This window comes from Pyxicephalus adspersus, chromosome 4 (assembly GCF_032062135.1).
Source record: "Pyxicephalus adspersus chromosome 4, UCB_Pads_2.0, whole genome shotgun sequence".
Classification (NCBI taxonomy): Eukaryota; Metazoa; Chordata; class Amphibia; order Anura; family Pyxicephalidae; genus Pyxicephalus; species Pyxicephalus adspersus.
This window is the reverse complement of record NC_092861.1, coordinates 40322422-40346411: the sequence shown is the minus strand read 5'-3', so window position 1 is coordinate 40346411 and position 23990 is coordinate 40322422. Positions and strand designations below refer to the sequence as shown.

At 37.0% G+C, this 23990-nt stretch overlaps 1 protein-coding gene across 1 annotated transcript in view; it reads right to left on the bottom strand.

Annotated features, from left to right (window-relative positions):
- XRN1 (5'-3' exoribonuclease 1) overlaps positions 1-23905 on the bottom strand; it is a gene marked incomplete in the record, with an annotated part of 27485 nt that extends 3580 nt beyond the window's left edge. Inside the window, 24 exon segments of the mRNA XM_072407920.1 lie at positions 1074-1189; positions 1826-1924; positions 2679-2792; positions 2901-3063; positions 3162-3293; positions 4077-4180; positions 4276-4374; positions 4589-4709; positions 6171-6340; positions 6954-7073; positions 7163-7319; positions 10328-10417; positions 11148-11250; positions 11495-11552; positions 12704-12838; positions 13250-13317; positions 14335-14503; positions 14586-14673; positions 15634-15719; positions 16638-16748; positions 16832-16941; positions 18069-18166; positions 19436-19668; positions 23766-23905. Coding sequence (XP_072264021.1) covers positions 1074-1189; positions 1826-1924; positions 2679-2792; positions 2901-3063; positions 3162-3293; positions 4077-4180; positions 4276-4374; positions 4589-4709; positions 6171-6340; positions 6954-7073; positions 7163-7319; positions 10328-10417; positions 11148-11250; positions 11495-11552; positions 12704-12838; positions 13250-13317; positions 14335-14503; positions 14586-14673; positions 15634-15719; positions 16638-16748; positions 16832-16941; positions 18069-18166; positions 19436-19668; positions 23766-23840 — 2819 coding nt within the window.
- Between the last annotated feature and the right edge of the window lie 85 nt (positions 23906-23990).

The following is a 23990-nucleotide window of genomic DNA, read 5'->3' as shown; positions in this document are numbered from 1 at the left end:
ACACACACACACATGAGAACGAGCTAAACCGCCTGTTTTTTTAAGCTTATAGAATGAGTGCTGATTACGTGGGAAATGAATGTTGGTTACAGATGTTTTCATTGCTTTTAAACCCTTGTGAGGCTATCCATCCATGGACCTTTATCTATTTTCACAGTTAAAAAAATTTAGAGGATAAAATGACACATGAAGGCTATATTTTCACAGCCTTACCTCTCTATATATTCACCCAGAAGTTGTTCCACAGCAGAGGAGTAGGTCCATTCAGTTCCAACTCTCTTGGTATAGCCTGGAACTTCTTCATTCTTTTTATTGAATTTTAAATTCAACCCCACATTTGCTTTTTGCTCTCCATGGGGACTATATGACAAGACAGAAGGAGTTCAGTACAGAAATGGTGCATTCTTACATTTCTAAATTGGACACAATAAAAGAATATACAAACGTCATTTCAACTAGTTTTGCTTTACACATATGCCTTTTTATTGAAAGCACTAGAAGCAGAGCAATCCTGTGCAATCCAATGTAACAAAACTTGCAAAAAAAAAAAAAAATCCAAAATTTAAGATTAGACATTTCCTTAAAATCCTAAAAGCCACAAACAATGTTTTTCACAGACAAATCCTGTGCTGTTTGGATGTGCTGTCCAAGGATACACTCCTCAGTGAAGCTGGGTGATACAGCAAACCTGGAAGGGATTTCTTCAAAGTCATTTACTATTTGCTAGCAAATGTTTTGAAGCCAGGACCAGATCCATTCCAGGTCTGCTGGGAAAAAAAACATAAAGTCATATTGATTTGAATAACCATTAAAATATACATGATTCCTAATTAAATTGTGTGGGATTAGAATAAGTGTCGAGGACATTCACATGCAGTAAGAATAGAGGCAGTAAGCATGTGGCCACTAATATATCGGCACATTAGACGGCAAAGTTGATTTTTGTAAAAGAGAGATCCCAGTGGGATACCTTTCCAATACAATATAACTGACCAAATCAAAATCATTGAGAGAAGATAAGCCAGAGAGTGTTTACGATAAAAATTAAAAAGTTGAAATTCAAGTTAACTTACTTCCGCTTGGAGCCTCTGCCAATGAAAATGCTTCCTGTAAACCTGGAAACAAGGTATCCATTCACTCCAAGACGACTTGCCAAAACATATCCAGGGTTATATTTTACAGAAAATTTCTGAAAAAGTAAACATTAAAATTGACAGCTTGTCAAAATACCATTTAATTCTTAACTTTAGCAGTCTTTCAGGACATGGGGCCTGGATATTATGTTTTCCTTTAAGTGTTCTGCAACAACCTCCCTCGGCTGATTAATGTCATAATCCAGGCTGTATGCACTCAGAACAAAGAATAATTTAGTTATATGGCCGGTTTCTAACATTCTTGAAGAAACAGGATTGTTCTAAGGAACACAGAGAAAAACCTTAAAAAAAAAAAAAAATACTGAACAAATATTCTACATATTCTTTCACACTGTGCCAGGAACTGGACCATTTTTTGCAAACACGTGTCAATCTTGGGCAGCTTTATATTATTGGCTTTTAACTACTTCTGTTGTGTCAACAAAGCACAGATCTTTATTCTGTTATAGCTTTTTCATAACATAACATACGAGAAAAATGAAATGACCTTAAATTGAAGCTACCTAGTCAAGGTAACTAATCAGTCAGACAGATAGAAAATAGGACAAGCACATACTTCCAAGTTACAGAAAGTCATTCCAAGCAACAGAATACTTATAAAATAACATATGTTAAACTCATGGGTATTCATCACAAAGAGGAATACTACTAAACTGCAACAAGCAACTTACATGCTGGTTCTGTATTAAGGCATCTAGCTGTGGTTCACAGGGAATGGAAAACAGAACACGGACTCGGTTCTCACTGAGAACATCAGACGAGTCTTGAACCTACACAGAAGCAGGCAAAGAAAAACAGATTTACTACAATGATAGCATTAATAAATAGAAAACCTCTTTCCTATTAACCACAGAAGGCTGGCAATTAATACATGTGAAATACACACATACAGCCAAAATCCACAAATATTTTGTAAAACTCATGAAAATGTGTCAGACAAATTGCATATTACAATACATTTAAATACAAGTGCAAAAAAAAACATAAAAGAAGCAGCAGCATACAGTGAAAATACAGATTTATTTGTGGCCCAGAAAAAAACATAAGTGTGAACATGTAAGAAAGCAGAGCCAGACAGATTTGGACATTACAGTTAGGTATGCAGGGAAGTTTTAACTGCTTTTTAAGACTGGAGACTATCAAACTAGGAGTGCAGTTTCTAATAAAAGGGTAGTTTGTCTGTCCTATAGAGTCTGTACTGCCAACTGTATGAGGTGAAATATAGTGGTTTTATTCCTTCTCCCACAAAGGAAATTATAAATGTTGCATTAATGGAACTTTGATGTAAAGAAGGCTTTAGGCTAGCTACAACTATAGCCTAATGTATGTCCAGTAATTTTACTCATAATAAAATCAACTGGAAACATCATAACTTGCTTTAACTCATTACATTTAAAAATAAATTAGTTCCGATACCTTCTAGGAATGTTTACCCATAAATACTGTTAGGCGGATATTTAACTTGCTTCATTCACCTGAACACACACAAGTCTATCAAGCATCAGGGCTGTAGCAAAAACCTACCTCTCCCATGCACCCGTAGTAGGGTATGCCAAGCATGAAGACTTTACTTCCAGGTGAAAACAGCTCTCCAAGTGTTTTATAATGGGAGAAACTAGATTCAAAGGTGGTAATGTCCTGGTGGTAAAAAAAAATAAAATAAAAGCATAAATAAATGAATCTGCATTTATGACAACACACACAAAAGCGTAATTACCCACAATGTCACTCAATATAACAACTCACCTTGACAACTGCCTGGTGTACGAAGGGGAGTACCTGCTTGGACCACTGCTTTTCCAGGAAAACCTCTCCATTTTGTGATATCTGATACCGACGTCCAGTAAGCAGTTCAGCATAAAGCAGCACTGATGTTTCATTGATGGTAACACCTTTTCTTCTTTGGTATCTTACATAAGATACAAGAATGGTTAATATATATATACACATACACACACACATACACACAGAACAATGACTGCTAGGAGTTTTGTAGTTATGACTCACTGTTCTGAGATCCCTTGTACATCCTTCACCCAGATGTTCCTCTCCTTGTCAGAAAGATAAACTAATTTTGTAGGTGGTACAGATTTATCTGTATATAGCTTCTGAGTTCCAGGGGGCTCCTCTAAATAAAATCTAAATCAAAAGCAAGTTTCAAAAGCAATAGTTATGAAAATTCAGGGACAAAACCATCTCCAAATGTGTTTTAGAATGTAAGGTCGGGTTTTGCAAACTTTTGCTTAGGTCATGTTACCTAGACGTCAATGCATTTCTAAAAGAAGCAGTAACATTAAATCAACTGTGATTTTAGTATGGAAAACATTGTACTTGTGTTTTGAAGCAGACCTTTTATCTTATTATTAATAACACTCTTGTACTTCTAGATCTTTAATGTAGGCAACTTAATATGTCTACTTGCACCATCTCTGGATCACCATGAAAGTCACAAAACCCAAGGTGCTCGATGGAGCCAATATCAACCACAGTGGCAGTAGTCATGCTATGGCTTAACTATTTCTTACACTCCTTTTTGGCTACTTCACTTGGGTTGCCTACTATATACTCTTGAACACTCAGATAATAGCCCTTAAATTCAATATATTGTAAACTACTACAACAATTTCAAAATCCATTCACTACACAAGCACAATTTTTGCATAGAATCGCTCTTGCAAAGGTGAGGCAACTACTGACTGTTAAACATATCAAGCATTTCAGTGTTTTCTCCAATTTGGTATAGACATCAAGGAATATGAAACGGGGTTCACAACATGACTAAAGAAAAAAAATTAAACTTAATAGTTTAACAAATAATAAACATTTAATACAAGACAGGGTACTCCATAACACATGTCAAAGTAAGAAAAGACAAAACATGCAAATGCTGGAAAATGCAATTATTGTCAAATATCTACATACTTAATTTCTCCATCTGAGATTGCAACCACACGTGCTTCTTCAAGGTGGGGCCAGTTAACAAATACAGATTTCCCAAGTACTGCTGAAGCCACTGATTCCACCATCTAAAGACAAAACCGGTGCAAAGAGAAATAATGACATTTTAAAAGGCCATACAATTGAACAATCACTATAGCCGATACACAACACACATACTTACAGTGTTGTCACTGTCTTCATCAACCACTATGTCCAAGATCATGTTCTCTCCTCTGCTACTCTGTTGGAAAACCTGCACTCCTGCTTTCTTCAAGGAGAACTGAAAAAAAAAAAAAAAAAAAAAAAAAAAAAAAAAAAAAGAAGAAATGCACCTGCAGTTGATTTTTTAAACAAAGGTTTAATGCACAAATAATACTCCAAATAAAGCATTGGTACAATATAGCTATTAACATAACCGGTATAAGATGGAGACTACCTCTAGACAATAGCGAAACCATGACAAATTCAATGCTCATTTTGTTAAGACAACTTACGGTGTGTTTGATGTGCTTTAAGGTTGGAAATCCACAAAAATATAGTGCACTTTTGTTTACTTTCGTGATTTTGTTATCAACCATATCCACATGCCATGCATCCAATGCAATACTCCTACTCCTGCCAAGAGAAGATGAACAAGTTAAATACAGGTATATTAAATGGGCAGAATTTTGTGCACATCTGACCATCACAAATGATCATTTTGAACAGCCTATCTCAAAAGCATGGTCATGAACATAGGGTTGGCCCATTTTCCTGCCTTTATCAGCCTTAACTGCTCTGGGAAGGCTTTTACAAAATTTGGAGTGTGTCTAAAGAGATTCTAAATTCAGGTACACACGCTTAATGAGTTAGCTCACAATGGGGATTCAAGTTCATTAAAAAGACATTTAACAGGGCTGGGGTCAGAACTTAAAACTGTCTTTACGGACCTGGCTTTCTGAACAGAAGCACAGTCATGTTGGAATAGTAAAGTCCTTTCCCTAAATTATTGCCACAAGGTCTTTGTATGGAGTAGAACAGTGAGCTTTAGTGGAAACAACTTAACTTACATGGGGTGTCCAAATACACTCACTGGCTACTTTGTTAGACATACCTGTTTAATTTGCTTGTTAATGGAAATATATACTCGGCCAACCATATGGGAGCAACCAAATGTATTTAGGTTTGTTGACCTAAATGTCAAACTGAGCATTGAAATCGGGAAGAAAAGTGATTGTGTCATTGTATTCCAGGTGGGCTGGTTTGAGTATTTCAGAAACTGCTGGATCGCTGCGATTTTCACCACATTTGTGGTGTTTACAGAGAACGGCTAGGAATGATCAACAAAAAAAGAGGACAAGAGAAGATTGGAAAAATGTTGCCTAGTGTTACGAATTTCGATTTCTGCTACAATATTCTACTGCTATAAATGATGGATGTTTCTAGTCTTGCATCAATGGTTCAGGCATTTTATGGGCAGCACGGTGGCTCAGGGGTTAGCACTCCAGCCTTTGCAGCGCTAGGTCCTAGGTTCGAATCCCAGCCAGGACACTATCTGCATGGAGTTTGCAGGTTCTCCCTGTGTCTGCATGGGTTTCCTCCGGGTACTCCGGTTTCCTCCCACATCCCAAAAACATGCAGTTAGGTTCATTGGCTTCCCCCTAAATTGACCTTAGACTACATTAATGACTTATGACTATGGTAGGGACATTAGATTGTGAGCTCCTTTGAGGGACAGTTAGTGACACAACTATGGACTCTGTACAGCGCTGCGTAATATGATGGCGCTATATAAATACTGTATAATAATAAATAATAATAATAATTTTGGACCCCTTAGTACTAACTGAGCATTGCTTAGATGACAAAGCCTACCATTGTATTGTTACGGACCACATCCATTCCTTTATGACCACAGTGTACTCATCTTTTAGCCACATTCAGCAGGAAAAGGAGCTACTCTTACACTGGTTTCTTTATCACGACAATAGGCTCACTTTACTCTAATGTCCTCCACAGCCACTTAATCTCAATCCAATGTAGCTCATTTGGGATGTGGTAGAGCGAGAGTTACTGCTATAACGATTGCAGTTTTACCTTGCCCGACAATTATCAATATTTTGAAATTTCTCTGGCCAAGGAGAGTTGTATTTGAAGTCAGCTTCCTTCTCAAACCAGTACACAAAGCACTCGCTATGTCTATTGCGATTCTTCTCTTCTTCAGTCAGTCGCTTATTACAGGGCTCCATGGCTTCTAGTAATCGGGTCTGCAGGAAAGGAAGAGTTACTTACAGATTCCTTTATAAAAGAATAATAAATATTAATATATTAACAGATTATTAGAAAAACAGCCTTTGCTACTCAACACTGAGTACACTGTTGCTACTGAACACTAAGAGTAAGATTTTGATTGGTTGCAAAAGGTAAAACATAATTCTTGACCAACCTAGATTTGATTTTAAAAGGTGGTAAATTAGTCTAAAACTAGGCAATTTTCAGGTTTAATATTAGCACACTTTAAAATTATGGATCTAAGATCTTAAGTCCCTGAATAAAATAAGAGACTGGTACCAGACACACATTTCAGTTTAATGAAAGTACCGAACCTGTGGGGACTTAAGGATGTGCTAGAAAATTACAACAGCCAGATGATCCAGCCTAACACAGGAAATAAAGAACCTGTTGGAAAATTGCAGCAACATATATGTTCTGGAAAAAACTGTTGTCAGTTGGCTCATTTTAACGGAGCTACAAAGTTTGCTTAAAGCACAAGTGGGGATGTTTAAACACGATCTTAAAATAACACAAAAGTATTTGTTACGCTGGATGTAAATATTTAAATACCACCAGAGACAAACCAATTTCGCAGAAATAACCCACCTCATCAATAAATGGAATTAACACCACTGCTTCCCACTCCTGCTGTTTTCCATTAAGGTCGGTTTTAAAATCTTGAGGATAATAATCTATTATGGGAGAGTCTTGGCTAATCATTAAGCTCTGTAAAAAAAAAAAAAAATATACGTGTTAATAAAAATTACATAGCTAAAAAACTGAAGCCCAGTTTAAGGTTAACAGGAAAGATTTACCTGATAGGCCTGAGGCAGCAAATCTTTACTAGCAGCAGGTAAGACAGCAAGTAACTGCTCGAATGGCATGAAGGGTTTTCCCAAATCAAATTTCAGTTTTAGGTGTCTGATATTCTGAATATCTGACAAGTATGGTGCATAATGGTAGGGGTAATACCTTGGGGAAAAAAAAAAAAAAAGTCAACCACAATATATAAAGCAATCAGCACAGTACAAACAACCGAAACTGCATTGGTAAATTGTCCAAACACGAACATAACTAAAATCAGTTGAGTTTTTTCTGAAAAATATTATATTGAGAGCCGACTGGACGTGCTTCAGGACCTCACAAAGCACCTACTAGTTTAGAATGAGTAAGATTACTATAAACAAGCAATTAACAACCTACAACTGTACAGGTTGAACTATGAAGCGTTAAAAAGATGCAAAACAGTTAAAATTACATCTTAGGGATCCTGTCTAAACCGGATACAAATCCAGTTACTATGTAATGCAGAGACCTGAAAAAGTAAGAAAAAACCCTTTGCTTAAAATTACCAGCTGATGGGATGTTAAACACTGGTATGACAATCCAGTGATTTCTGGATTTAATGGTCACCAATATTTTTACATATTATCCAACAAAAACAAGGACCTTATGATCAAATGTGTCGATAAATTGGAGGATCTGGTAAAGTCCATGGAATGTCTGCAAGAAGTCTAATTGTGTCAGAGTACCGATTCAACCTGGACTAGTCTGGAAAAATAAAAATACTAAATTCAAATTTTGTGTAGCAGACAAGAAAGGAGTTTTAAGGGGATAAGGCATAGGCCCACAAACTAGGATTGTACTGATTCAACAGTGCCACCAGACCTTCCTGCTTCTGTTAACGGATTCCTGCACTTGGTCTTGGAGGGCAGGAGATCCAGATCAAACTCCCTTACATGTGATAGGTGCTGAACCACCTTCTAAGTACAAGGACCACTTCTCGGGTTCGGGAGCTGCAAGCTAAGAAGCCTGTCTGCCCATTGTCTATGCCTGAAATATGCACGGCTGATAGGAGTGGTTTGTTAGGTCCTGCAAAGAACAGGACCTTTTTCTACCGCTCTTGTCACAGCTAGGCTTTTTGCTTCTCCTTGACAGTAATATTTGCCACTGCTGTGGAATTGTCCCAATGAATCCTGACTGGATGGTCAGTCAAATCACCTGAAGTTCCAAGATGGTGATCTGGAGATTAAACTTCCCTGACAACCAGTCCACTGCATAGAACCTCAGGCTAGCATCCATCCTCAAGATCTTTCAAATAGTTGGATGAAATTACTTTTCACACTCCACAGGAACACAAAACTTACCACTGACTGACTCTTAATGTCAGTCTTAATGTCTAAATTGTTACTGGTATTTCCATTTCATTGGGATGTTGTGTTGCAACAGTCTGGAGTTAAGTAGGACTAATGGGAATGCCTTATAGAATACATTCAGTCCCAGATTTCTTGTGCAAAAACAGACAGATGACTCTGGATTGGAGAACACAACCCCAGATCAGCAAGTTTAGAAATATTTCTGGGGAAAATCTTCTGTCTGTATCTGCAAGTCTAGACCCATATATAAATGGGAATGCATGATATTTTAGGACATACACTAACATCCTAGAAAAACCCCTGAAACACTTCTGCTGCAGGGACTGAATACTGATTGATAGACAGGTGTTAGACAAGACCTTGTCAGGGAAGACACGGATGAGTTAAACAGAATTCTTAAAGGTTAGAACAACCAAAGAATTGAAGGCGATGCCAATGCTCAGCCCAACAGGCCTACCCAGCCTTCTAAGAAAGAAAGTGATGACAGCAACAGCTGTAGATCTAGAAGGAACTGTGTAGCCAACTTGTATCAGAACAGGGTCTGGACAGCACCAAACCATCCATGTCTGAAGGTCACTTCCAGGCTATTCCCACACAGTTGTTATTGCGCTGTCAGTTCTGACTTTATCCAAAGGACCAGCTACTGTAGAACAGTGATTTTCAACTAGTGTGCCATAAGAGATCTTCAGGTGTTCCATGGGAAATTATCCAATTACGATTGTCCAGTGTCTGTGCTGTAGTGACTGCCAGAATAATGTAATACTTCTCCAAGTCAGTGGGTGGCAGTAGGCAGCCTAATTGCTTTGTTTATTCTTGAAGACAAGAGAATTAGCTACAGAGTGTCATTTTGTAACATTTTTGATTTATGGTGTCCTGCAGAATATTTTCAATGTAAAAAATGTGCCCTGGCTCAAAAAAAGTTGAAAAACACTGGGGTAGAAAATGTGAATGAAAAAAAAGCCCACAGTATAACCGTAATATATATTTCCTCAAGTAAGAAACACATTTCAGGTTTCCATTTTTAACAGCTGCTATTGGGGTCCGTATTATTGAGTCAACATCCACCATTGAGGAAATTACAAAAGATGGCATAGCCAATATTTACAAACGCTAGGGATCTGGATCTCTTAGGTTTCACACACTAAGAATAGGGACACCGCAGCCAAAATCAAAACTCCTGATCTACATACTTTTTGCAGCTCAGGACTCAAATTATTAAAAAAAAAAAATAGATCAGCATGTCAATCAAGCAACCATTATTATTACTATTTTATAAGATGCTGGTAATGTTCATGCCTGTATAAATATATATGTTGGTTAAAAAAAAAAAAAAAAAAAAAAGAAAAAAAAGTTTTGTATGTGCAGGATATATACAGCATAATCAATTTTCTTTAGTGAACTCTTAATAACTTTAGTAATGCATAGATGAATACCCTGAACACTTCTCTGTTATTTTAATCTATTCTGGCAGGTCCAGCTCATTGCATTTTCATAATATGCAAACATATTCGCCTTTTACTTCAAAGTGAATTACTGTGCATGGAATATTCTGAGAGAGAGTGAATAAGCCCTTCTTTTTTTATGGGGCAGAGAACAGTCAATGAGAGTTGGTCGTGTTCGTCTGTATGCTCCCATCAAGGGGAGAACAGGAGAAAAGAATTCTCTACATTCCAACAAAGTGCAAATCCATGGACACAACACTAGATTTTTTTCCTATGTTTGTTATAGACACACACACACACACACACACACACACACACACACACATTTCTGCAAATTAGCTATCACAGAAACAGAATTCCACAACTAGTTGTTTTTACTTACCAGCTCCAGGATTGGACCCCATGGTAGTAATAGTGCAAAATCCACTGTATAGCCTGGACATAACATTTAGCTTGCTCAGCCAGAAACTCACTAAAAGAATGATAAGAACAGTACTCATTTCAGAAAATTCTTCATATTCATGTGTTTATGTCTTTGTCTAACAGCGCAGAAGGTCCTTGGGAACCATTGAGGAGGTAAGCCAATTGGTGAAGCAGAATAGTAGTTTGCATTATAAGGGAGGGGATTTATACAGAAAAATGAGGAAGGTGGGAGAGCAGTGTATAATCTACAATGGAACACTAAATTCAGCTATAGCAGAGCTTATCAGGCAGGAGTTAAAGAAACTGCAAAATAACTTAAAATAAAATAAAGGAGAATACAGAGACCAGCTTGTCATTTGACAGCCATTTGACATTTTTAACCCCAAAATGCTCATATCAAAATGCTTTTGAGATCACAAAACAAACAGATCAGATCTTTCTTCTGATCCCAGAGTCCCTGTAGGAGTAAATAGTCCGGGATGCATTGCGGGAGACATCTGCACACACTGTTGATACTGCTTGATCAGTCGCAAACACCTGCTCAGCTTTCTTACAGTATAAATCTTAAGGCTAACCCTTGAATAGTTTAAAAAATTGAATAGCTTTTTATCTCCTTGCTTTCTGTATAAATCTAGTTTGGCTCCTGATGAAACAAACTGTAGTGGAAAGATAACGATGGTCATGGCACAAAAGGTTATTTCAGGAAACAAGTGTTCTAGGTGGGGCCGACATGCCATAGGAAGCCTAAAATTTTAGTGTCTCTAAGTACAAATACTCACTCTGACACGACCTCCACTCCCATTTTTGTCATGTAATAGGTTCTTTTGTACTGTCGAAACTCGGTCTCAAATATATCATCATCTTCAGGATCCTCATCTAAACCTAATATAAGGGAATAAGTAAATCAGCATTAAAAAAATGAATGTGAATTTACCTGGAAGGTTCCCATTTTAAAACACTAAACATAAACAAACACCATTTAGCGTAATAATACTTGACAGAAAGAATTATTCTATTACTGATATGAAGAGCTGAAATCTGCTGGACTGAATCATGGCAACAAAGATAAACAGGAAAGCAATTAGAACACAAGTTTAACCAAAAAAATAAAGGCAAGATTACTTACATTTAGAATTTTCTTCTCCATCATCGAATGCAATTAGACAGATAGAGTCATCTACATCCTAGGAAGACAAAAATATTTTTATAAATATTCATTTAAATGCTTGCTTAAAAAAAAAAAAATTAATTATGTCCTGTTTACTAGAACTTGTGACAAGCCTCTGAACCCAGAAAGTGTAAGCTACAGAAAGTTTCTCTGTCTGTTGAAGTGGACTGTTACTACATCTCTTAATGGCTCTTAAAAGGGTATTTGTACCTGTTAGTAAGTCTGTCTTGGCACATTTCTTTGTCAATGACAAAAGTCAATGACCCAATACCTTTTTTAAAAAAGTTTAATGGTAAATAAGGCTGCACAAGTGTGGCCCACACTTCACTGATTTTATTGGGAGCCCCTAGGTCGTTAACCCAACACAGCACTTCAGGTACCATTTGTTTAATATTTGCAGGTGAATTAAGAACTAAATGAGATACATGCTCTACAAGTTCACTTATCCTTTTAATACACACAAGAATTGAATTCAATAAGTAAAATCATGTGTCTATGGAAGCCCATACTTGCATTCATCTGGTTTGTTAACTATACCACTGGAAGAATCTGGTTATATCTATTTAATAAATGCAAAAACCTGTTCATTCTGTAAGAAACTCAGAGCGGTCCTGTGTCATCTTAACTCCCCTAGTTCTTATTTCGGACTACAAAATTTGTAACCTAAGTTTTGTAGAGCTGAGTTTGTGTGTATGAAAATGATCATGCATTGCAGAAATACCCTTTTTGTGTTTTACAGTTTCTCCTTGCCTCTTGTTAAAAAGCCAGTGGTTTACATGGTTCAACAGCCTAAAGGTGAAATATGAACACACAAGAGTCAGGCACTCATTTAGGAAGGATGTCTTGTAACCACATAGATAAATTTTAAAAATCAGAGGCATATTCTACAAGTGTGTACATATTATACAATATATATTATATCATCAAGTCAGTATAGTTGCAGTGGGGAAGGAACTGGGCTCAAAATGTACTCCATCACACCATGCCGATCCTTAACAGATTTGTTTGCGTGTTGAGTATACTTATGATGGAGATGTGAAAAAAGGCCACCTGGATATATTTTATGTGCATGTCATTTTGACCAAGAGCATAACACTATACCATGTAATAAACCAACATCTTGGTCATTTTGAACTGACTTTGAGAATACACCCCCCAAAAACTGACCTTGCTCTTTTTCTTCTTAGAGTTTCGAGCTTCTTCAGCAGCTTGGCCTGCAGCCTCATTGAGGTATTTATTGCCCACTTTGCTTTCAAACCATTTTAAGTCAACAAAGACTTCATTGAAGTGCTCTCGGTCAAACTATGGACAAAAGAAAAAAATGATAAAGGAAAAAACAATAAGCTAGTGTGGTTGTTTGAAATGGAAAAAAAAATAAAAATAAAGCAAATGTCTCTTTTTTTATTTACTACATCACAGACACTATAGAATTGTGAGAGCTGTGTGCAAATCAGTCATCCTATTTTTCATTTGCCTATTTGTTTGCACTTATTGTCATCTGTTAATTTATGTGTTGCTAAACGTTTCCGAAACGGTAATCTCAAATGATTTGCTGCCATTATTTCACACCATTACTCAATTGTGAAATGATTGCAGTTTACTACAAAGCCAACACATCCATCTGCTACCTGTTTGTGGTTTATGTAAAATAAAAAAAGTATCTTAAACTTTATACAACACAATTAAAAAAACGGAATATCCCAATACACTTACAGCAGAAAGTTTTGTGAGATATTTCTCAAAGTGGACTAGGTTCAAATACCCATTCTCATTAATGTAACCTAGAGGAAGAAAAACAATTTAAGTTAGAATGGATGACTTTAATAACCAATTGAATAAATATTACAATATTAATTGTATTTAGTATAACACATTAACAGAGATCCTATGACTGAGATATACAAATACAGGCATTCATTTTTACATATTCATACCTATATTCAGCATGAAAGTAGCACATAACGTTACTATATAGTTTATATTTTCCAAACATCTGAGGAATCCCAAATATAGTACTGCAATATCTACTGTGTAAAAATGACACCCTAGTCAAACCCTTAGGCATCTCCCACTCACTTACACCTTTCTATTGTAACCTGCAATTAGCTTTATATGTAGTGAGCAGATAACTATTTCATCTTATTTGCAATTTACTGAGCTTTAAGTTTAAGCTGAAAAAGCAAAAAATATTTATGTTCCACAATAGCCACAAGAGACATGAATTTTGTGTACACTAAACACCTTTACAAACCCAAATATAGCCTAATTTAGCAGCGTCACAATCGCTGTGTCACATATATCCTGTTCAGAAAGCAGAGCTGTCAAAGGGACCCAAGGTGGTGCACACATTAGATTTCTGCAAAACATTTTCAGGGGGAGGGCAGACAAAAAAAAATTACAGGAACCTTCTGCACAGAGTACAACGATTCAAGTAAAAATGCTCTACTTGGTTATTGCTTTTGTAACCCCAGTCCCAAAATTATTGTTATCTTCTAGTCAAAGCAGACACCAATGAAAATTTGATACAAGTATTATACTTTCTTAGTGTATTCAAAACCAGAAAAAAATACCAGGAGATCCTAAAAGGATGGAAATCTGTAGGTTCCATGAAGTTAATAACCTATGTCTGAATTATTAGTAGGCCTTATGCATCCATCTGCTTACAAAGTATATAAGCTGCCAGTTTAGAATCAGAACCATCAAGAGCTCTCCTCCGCTAGGTTCCAAGATTCACTAAATGACTGTGTGCCAATTACCTATAAAGAAAATATAAGCACTGCATATTGTTATAGACATACCTCCAAGTTCTGGTAAGACACTAATATATGTTCTGTACAATAGAGGCAGTGCATCATGGTTAATATGCAAATGAGGTAGATGAGGAATAAAATCATTGCCCACAAGAAATCCCATTAAAATCCAGTCATCAATGATTCTTTCAATATCATATTCAAAGGAGATCTTGTTCTAAAACAAAGAAAATTATTGAATGTTTGCAGAAATGTAAGCACTTTTTAAACCAAAGTCAAACCATATTTAATAAACTTACTTTTAGGGATGAAAATTCATAACCAATATATTCTCTCATTAGAGACAAGTGGAGGAGGTGAAATGTAGTTTCCTCGGGGGTAGAAACTCTGAAACACATGAAAACAGATACATACAGCTTCAAACATGAAAATTGTTAACATGTTTAACTGAACATCGTATTACCAGTATGATGTTAACCTAATATTATTTTATAGGTGTTAAAGTGCAGCCCCATGAGTGTTTTTTCGTGAATAAGTACAAATTGTATCTACCCCCTAACTTAACACCCCTGTCAAGTACTACCCCATCATTTACCTGAAGTGGTGAGAGAAACTACTGTATACAAGTTCTAGATTGACAGATCAATGACAAGCTAAGAATATCGACAGGAGGCAAAGCCTAATTCCTATGTAAACTGTAACAAACTAACTTTTACTTTCTTTTGATCTGTTAAAGCTGAACTCCAGACACCTAATCCTTCAGCTTTATACCTATTCCCTAGTAGCCAATAAAACATTTAAATCCCCCAAATTGTCTCTGTAAACCTAGTTATACTGTTATAAAATTAGCAGAAACATTTCCAAAATGCTGCACATAGTCTGAGAGCAGGGCTATGGGGGCCATAGGATGTAAACTCTATGGGCATCCTGCAGAAAACCTGGAGGGGATGTATACAAGATTAGTCACCCTTCACAAAGAGGAGCAACAGTTACTGGTCATTGCTACAGGTGGCTCCTGCACAAAGCCAACATTCTGCACTTATCAAGCAAATTCTTAAACGTTTCAGTTGAATAATTCAGGGAAACCAGGCTCCACTTCATTTATGAAGAATTGCTGCCCATTACTACACCAGAAGACCTAAAAGTGACCAGGGACAGATCTTATAATAATAAATCATTACTGTATTAATTAGGATGTAATATTTTAGTAGAGATTTCTCACATTTCATTTATGCCTTTACATACAAGCAAAACAGTATTAATTTCACTATGATGCAGCCAAAACTAAGACAAAGTATGTGATCATAAATGTTCCTGTATGAAATGGGTAATACAGCCCTCATCTACCTTTTTTGATTCTTCTTTCCACCAAAGCGAACCTCTTCTCTTAGAAGAGAAAAGTGAACTTCATGGCTTGTTAAACCAAGCATTATCTGCAAAAACAATATGAAGGTTACTTGTATTATCATTAAAATGCATGTGTTACCATGTTTAATCTCCCTAACCCTCTAATTCTGTCCAAATTTCCACGCAAAAAGCGGTACAATTTTTTGCATGGAAATTTGTTTTTCATAGGCTATAATTCTTATAACTCACCAATATTTAATACATTTAATAATTTTAATAAACTTTAAATAACAAAACAAAATTCTGTTAAAAAAAATATATTATAAGAATATTTGTTTGTATTGGACTCAATACAGCTATTTTGTATTGAATCCAATACAAATTATTTAAATTTCCCGCACCAACCTCATCGGGAAACCCTGTAGATCTCATCTCTGTAGTTCGCGGCTGGAGATCGAGGAGGAAGGATCAAATATCAGAACAAAGGGCCTGTTTTATTAAAGCTCTCCAAGACTGGAGAGGATACACTTTTATAAGTGAACATGGGTGATCCAAAAATCTGGAATGGATCTAATCCAGGATCAAAAAAACAAAAATATGCTAATAACTTTAGGAAATCAATTCAGGGTTTGCTGGATCAGCCAGCCTCACTGAAAGAAATGTATCCTCTTCAGCCTTGGAGAGCTTTAATAAATCGGGGCTAAAGACGCTAAAGGCAGTTTCAGTTGGTTTCTAACAGCTTGGAATCACATTGGGTTTACATCAGAAGTTTGCCATTCTGCAAAGATTCTTTCCTCAGTGAACCAAGTTATTATTGTGCCTGTGTGGTGACCTTTAAAAGTTAATTTCCTAACATTGGCTGTATAGATAGGTGAATTAGGCATGTGTGTGTGGCTTTTACAATATACATTTTGTAGTAATGTGTCCATATCTTCTGGATAAGTATCTTAGACCAAAAATGAGTAAATAGGACCGACTGAGGACTGGTGATGAAATACACATACCAAATCTGCATCTAATCCATAAAGGCAATGCCTTGTATTTGGATTGTGATCTGGTTTAGCTTTTTCAGACCGTATGAACTCCATAATTTTGTGTTCTCCTTCCCCTGGAGTCTGGAAATAGAATAAAGAACTATCAGTATTATGACTTCATGAATAATGTAATACAACAGGTAGATGTAACACTGAACACTGACCTCATGACCAGACAAGTAGATTCTTACACCCTCCCATGTCTTGTCTGTGGAAATCTTCATATTTACAAAATACTTCAGATGCTCATGTAAGCGAGCCATAAATTCAGTTCCTTTAAGAACATAAAATAAATACTGTAATTACAGACAAGTATTCAGATGAAAGTAGTTTCAACATTTAGGTGTTTTTAACACATAAATACATGTAACGCCAATAGCAAAGCTAGAAAGCACTTTAACTTTATGTCCATTTATTTTGTGAGAGTGAGAAAGGATTAGACACCCACGTTGGGCTTTTACTGCCATCTGAACCTTAGTTAGAAACATTTACCTTCACCTCTTGTCCTGATATTTTACCAGTAGTAGACAAGAGGAAGCTAGATTTTGGCTTGACATACACTTTTAACAAATAGTAATGGATATTTCCTCACCAGTTTAAGCAAATGCCCATTACCCAAAAATATCCAATATGAATAAAGTTAGACAGCAACATTAATAAGGGAATAATATAAAAAGGACAACTGTATCAAGGTAAAAATATATAATGTTGTAAGGGTTACCTTGTATACTGTGAGCAAAGGTTAATTATGCACGCAGCACAAATGTTAGAAGTAAAGATCTATTTGTTAGATAACCTTGTATTAATGCCTAGCAGCAAATAAAGAAATTTTCCTGGGTATAAACCTGTGCATATCTGCCTAGATCAGCATTTTTCAAACTTTTTACCATAGGGAATACCTTGAAACACTTTGCAGGTCTTAGGGAAGCCCTGATATAATTACTTTATTCACAGCTCACAGTGTATTTGTGTGGTGGTCAGTGGAAGGAATGCCTCTAACATTGCTGGCCACTGGAAATGCCAGCCCTGCAGATACCCAAAATGATCATTGGTGCCAGTGGTAAACGGCCTGAGAGTCACAAATTGCTAAATGCTCAAGAAACCCCTAAAGCTCTAGAATAACTCTAGTTGAGAAACACGGCTCTAGGCTATATTTTACATTTTGTAAAAGCAAAGATCAAAAAGATATGGTGAGTATGTGGGTTAGGGGGTCGGACAAGGTGGAGTAATTGCATATGAACACTGTAAATCCAGTTTGGTTTCTGGAATATACAGCAGAAGTATTAGGAACTAGGATCAGGAAGAGGCAATGTTTAGCATGTAATACCCACAAAACATATTCCTCAGGTTATGTGCATAAGGATTGACTCTCTAATGTCTAGACCAAAGTATTGTTCTTACCAGGAGTAATACAATTGGAGTCAAACCTTGCTTCTGTTGGCAAAACTTCACCTTTTTCGACAGCCTTCTTTATTTTTTCTTCTGCCTCTTTAGCTGATCTAAATGACAAAAAAGGAGACAAAAATGTACTGTGTGAATAATAAACATGCAATGCATCTCAAACACCCAGGGAAGGAGGGGAGAATTTAAAGAATACCAAAGGTAGTAAAAAGAATCATCATCTTTATTATGTGAATAAAACATTATTTGAAATACACACAAAACAATGTCTAACAATCTAAAGTGAACAACCGGATTAAGGTATAATTTACTGAACAGAATACATGGAAAATAACTGTTCCTAGCATGGAGGAAATTTTTCTGCCATCTAAAAGCATTATCTAGACATCCTAGACACTGGCATGGAAGGACTGCAGAATGTCAGGATTAGCTGTCTAAGAGATAAAAAGTCTTAGTACATTTGTAGAAATGTTCTTCCCTTCTACTGGAGTCATTTCAAAGCACTCAGTGGAGAGGATTCGGAAAAAAGACCTGTATCTGAGGGGTAACAGGCAATTATAAAAGGAAATTAAAAAAAACTTATTTTCAAATACAGTTAGTATAGGGACAGAAATGTGAGCCGATCAGGGTCTCTCAATGTGGTGTAATCTGGGAGGTGTTTGCCTATGGCAGTAAGATGAATGGACTGAGCAATGTTCTCTTTCAGGTACCTATCAGTATTCTGGAGGCGGCTGGCCAGAAACCTGTACTTTTAAACAACAGAAAAGTGATGTTATGAACCAGACAATGCTGTCCACTAGAAGTACCGGGATCAGCTATACAGTATTAAATGGTTCAGAAGGAGAAACATCTCAAATATATGTATGTAAACTGTGTTTTAGTCACTTGCCTGAAATAGCCTAATAGCTGAAGCAACTATAACGAGAAGTAACGCAATAGTAAAACCATCAGCATCGCTATTTGTATTAGCTGCCTCACCTAAATGTACCAATACAGTATCTTCAGAGAGTCTCAAACTTTAGGCAACGGGGGAACTATGGACACATTTGTCTACTTGTGTACTGTGGTAAATGGAAAGCCAACATAAGAAAAAAAAAAAAAAAGCACTCCAGCTGTATACACCCCCTCTAACGTAAAAAAAAAAACATTTCATGCACAATGCATAAGTCAAGGAACCAAAAATATATAAATGTTACAACATTTAACACTCGGACAGGACATGAATTACCCAAAATGATAGAATGAATTTTAAACATTGATGCCATAAAGTAGTAGCTTGATTAATAGAGGTTTAAAAATCTGGAAACTTTTACAACTTAGTTAACTTTTCCCACAAAGGAACTGAAGAAGTAAAAATGATGCATTACCTAAAACGTCTTCCCCGCTGCTGATTCATTTTAGCCCTGGGAGCAACACCATCCACAGCCATAAAGAAAACCTTCCGTGGCTTGATAATACGGAACAGGACTTCCAAGTAGTGGAATATATCCGCAAAGATCTTATCTTCTGTAATTCGGAAGTGCACATCATCATCATTCGGATGGGAGCATTGGTGGATGATACCATTCATGTCCAAGTACAAATTATCAAACTCTGGGATCTAGAAAGTACACAAGAATCAATTAACATACTCATTTATTGCAGAATATTGTGACAAAAAAAAAAAAAAGGAGTATTGGGATAGGCACATTGTTTGCTCCTGAAACTGTTACATACACGTTTCACCCACATGATCTAGCATCTCTGGGTCATTAAATATCAATTAGTAGTTTGTCACATTCAGCTGGATTTGTTTTTGTAATGATGAAGACATTTCGCAGCCTATCCAAGCTTATGGATAGGATTATGCTTCAACTGAAGAAACAGCTTTGATGAGCTGCGAAACGTCTTCAACATTACAAAAACAAGTCCAGCTGAATGTGACTAACCACTAATAGATAAACAATGACCTGAATAAATGAGAACCTGCACATTCTTATCTTTTAGGTACAAGAGGAACACAGATCATCATAGGATGAACAAACATCAGCCAGTGTAGAGCAGCAAAATGACCCCTAGAAAAGCCAGTGAAAATAACGGACACCCAAAGAAGAGGACATTCCTCTCAAAGATAACCCAGAACTCAATCTAACCTATAGTAGAAGTATAGGTAGAAGGGGATACTCCTACATTAATCTTTATCCCACACACTGTTCAGTAGTTCACCTTTTTAACATGAAATCCATAATTTCTCAATCCAAAATTACCAATATTAGATTTTTTTTTATCTTTTTAACTAACTTCAACTAACAGGAACAGCCAATTTGAGAAAAATCTCAACTTAAAGCATACATAAAACTCAGAATTTTCACTTTAAATAAAAGGGTAGACAGCACGACTCCCTAATTCTCGATCGTGAATAAATAGGAGCGAAAGCCTCCCGGGATACTTACGTCACGCATCCTGGAAGCCTCTTGGGTGCTCCTCCTGTGCATGCCCGAGCATCTCAGGCATGCGCAGAAGGAGTCCTTACATCAAAAGGGGAGAAAAAATTGCCGATCTCACGCATGAGCATTGTGATCGGTCAGTCCCCCCCCCCCCCCCCCCCCCATCTACCTCATCTGATCTCACGCCTGGGTAGGTACAAGGACCCGGAAAAGGAGAAGATGGCAGCGCCTGGAGCAAAATAGTTTAATTAGAGAAAACATTTCCCTTGCTTCAAATACAATCAGGATGACACCATTAAGTGACAAATTCTCTTCTCTACCTCCCCAAGGTGCTCCAACCGCCCTCCCTCAACTCAAAAATGCACCAGTAACCACCTCAGGTTTAAAATGTTGTAAATCTTACTTCAATAAACTTTTATTTCATTGCCCTTGCTAAAATGTGAGATGTACTTATTTTTAACAAAAAAACACAATCTATATGCAAGAAACATATCTAATCCCGGTGGATGATATATGCACTTTATAAGCACAGCAAGAGGTCTATGAAAGGTCTTATTTATCTAAATTATATTATCTAGTAGTAGTTACATTCATCCATACATTTTTGTAATGTTTGAGACCTTTGTAGCTTATCCAAGCCAATTGTTCAGCTTTAATCAGTGCCAGGAGAAGTGTTCAGGTCTATATAGGTAGGACAGACATCATTCTTTTGCAGGGGTGTATGTGTGACACCACATGTGCGGAAGTCAAAGGAAGAAGTGTCAATGTGTTGTGCTGTGCTAATACAAGGCTTATGTTGCACTATATTGGGATCGCATGTCCAGCAGCAGATCAGTTAATAGCATTATTGGAACAAATGTTTTGTTATCTAAAATCATGCAGTTAGGAATATTGGCTTCCCCCGGAAAAATTGACCTTGCACTGTGTTAATGATAAATGACTATGACAGAGGCATTAGATTGTGAGCTCCTTTGAAGGACAGCTAGTGACATGACTTTGGACTTTTGGCGCTATATAAATACTTTCTGATAATATTATTGTGTTGGTCAACACTGCTCAATATGCTGTTCTAATTATTCATGCTCTCTGCAATCCTCACATGGAACAGATCCATCAAGCTTTTTGCTGTATCATACTTTATTATAATACCGTATATACTCATAACTGTGTATGGCATATTTCATGCTGCATTTAGTAATTTCCATACTGAAACTCATCATACAGTTGTTAAATGAACATCTCTAGCAATAATTTAGGTCGTGAATTCCTGCTATTTTAAGCCATGCCTAACTTGTATAATTAATATGACCCCATTATTACTATCATTTCTTTATTATTTCCATCAGGAGATGTCAACCAGCACCATGAGGATTGTGTTTCTCCAGAATGGTTTTCTGGTCTTCCCTTTGGGTTTTACGTCTAACACCATAAAGTTTGTTAAGGTACAGGTAGCAGTATGAGATCATTTTTAGTGACACTCATTATTCAGGAGGTTCCAGGAACAAATACAAAAAAATGCAAAACCAAAAAATAAAAATAAAAAAAAATACAAACAGCTTTATTTTGATAATAACATACATAGCAATCCATAACAATGTAGGTTTGGTACAGTAAACATGATACTTGTGTGTTGCTCCTATATTGAGAGAAGTTTTTAGATCCTTCCCGATATATTGAACACCAACGCGTTTCACAGTAAATTAAGCTTTTTCAAGAGAACATGAGTGATTAATAAATTCTACAAAATATGTGTATGTATATAAAAAGGATCAAGGTAAGTACAATATATGTTAAGTAGTACATACCATGGACTTAAAAAAAAATTATATACTTACATATATGTCTTTGATAGCACATACATATTGCACATTAAAATGATTCATTATTCCAGAACAGCTTACAACCATAGAGCAAGGTGGGAAACAACACCACGGAGCACAAAAATGAAGTCAGTCCGAATGCTCCAAGCAGCGTAGGACACTGCAGGAGCACTCAACCACGTGTTTCACACATTTCTAATGCACTATATTGAAATCTAGAGTTACCCTGAAAGGTAATATTGGCTAGAATCTTCTGGTCTTCTTCAATCCTCCCAAAATGTCTGGCTGCATTTCTGTGCTCCTTGAGGTTATTTACCACCTTGCTTGGCTATGGTGAATCGTGCAACCCTCAGATATGGGGAATCTTGTATCGTCTCCCATAATCAGAGTTGTATTCTCTTATAGTAAAGCCTATATAGGAAGTACCCAGGTTACATATGAGATAGGGACTGTACGTTCGTTCTTAAGTTGAATTTGTATGTAAGTCACAACAGGTACCGTATTTTCCGGTGTATAAGGCGACTGGGCGTATAAGACGACCCCCCACTCTAACCAATCATTTGGGGGTCGTGTTATATGCCCAGTATTGTACTGTTCCTTCTGCCTGTTAGATCTCACTATTGTGCGCTGCAGGTAAGTACTGGTACCCGGCGTACAAGACGACCCCTGACTTTGTCATAGATTTTTCGGGGTTAAAAAGTCGTCTTGTACGCCGGAAAATACGGTACATTATTTTAATAAATAGAATGGAATCACTGTGAGTTAATCACAAACAAAGCAAAAAGAAAACTTTATGGAGCCTAGACATGCATGCAAAAAAAAACAACTGCAGAGTTTGTCTTGGTCATTAAAGAGTTATAAGAGGCTGCAGAAAGAGCTCCCCCACAACCTCAGCTGTGTATAGCAAAAGTTTTCTTCTGCAAGTCATGTGCAAACCCCACCGTCCAAGCCTCCATCCTGCACACAATGGGGCAGGGAAGGCCTGTTCATATCTAGGAGTCATCCATATGTCGGATGTTCCTACCCTGGGACTACCTGTATTCTCTCTGATGTGATAGTGTTACTTTATCTTACAATGAAGGTTGTAGTCACTCCAATGGTGATGGCTGTATTGTCACCTATGGCAAATCTTGTATTCCTTGATAATATTAGTCTCTCATAATGATTTCTGTAGTCCCTTGTACAGTGAATGTTTGTAGTGGTTAATATAGACTGGATTGTCTCCTCTGCTATTATGTCTGTACTATAAATAACACTTTCACTTCTCCTGAAACAGAAACTAGGCAAAGCAGAAAATTCCCATGGTTAGAGATGTTACTAGAAGTGTAGAAGTGTTAGAGCCGGGCACACACACACACACACTTATATATTTATGTCACAGACATGTCAGAACATGACACTATAACCGGGTGGTGACGTCACACGTCTGCGTCACTCCAGTCTCGGTTTACCTGATGTTCCTTCACCACCTCACTGAGGCACGGGTACCGCTCCGAGATCCAGCGATAGAACTTGGGGACCCCCATCTTGTTACAGTCCGGTACCGAACAGAATCTGGCAAGCAACAACACAACCGTCACATCCGGCGCAATCCGATAACAAAATCCCTCTCCTGCAGGCGCGGCCAATTAATCGTCACTGTATTCAGATCGCCATATTTGTTTTCCCTGCTCCAG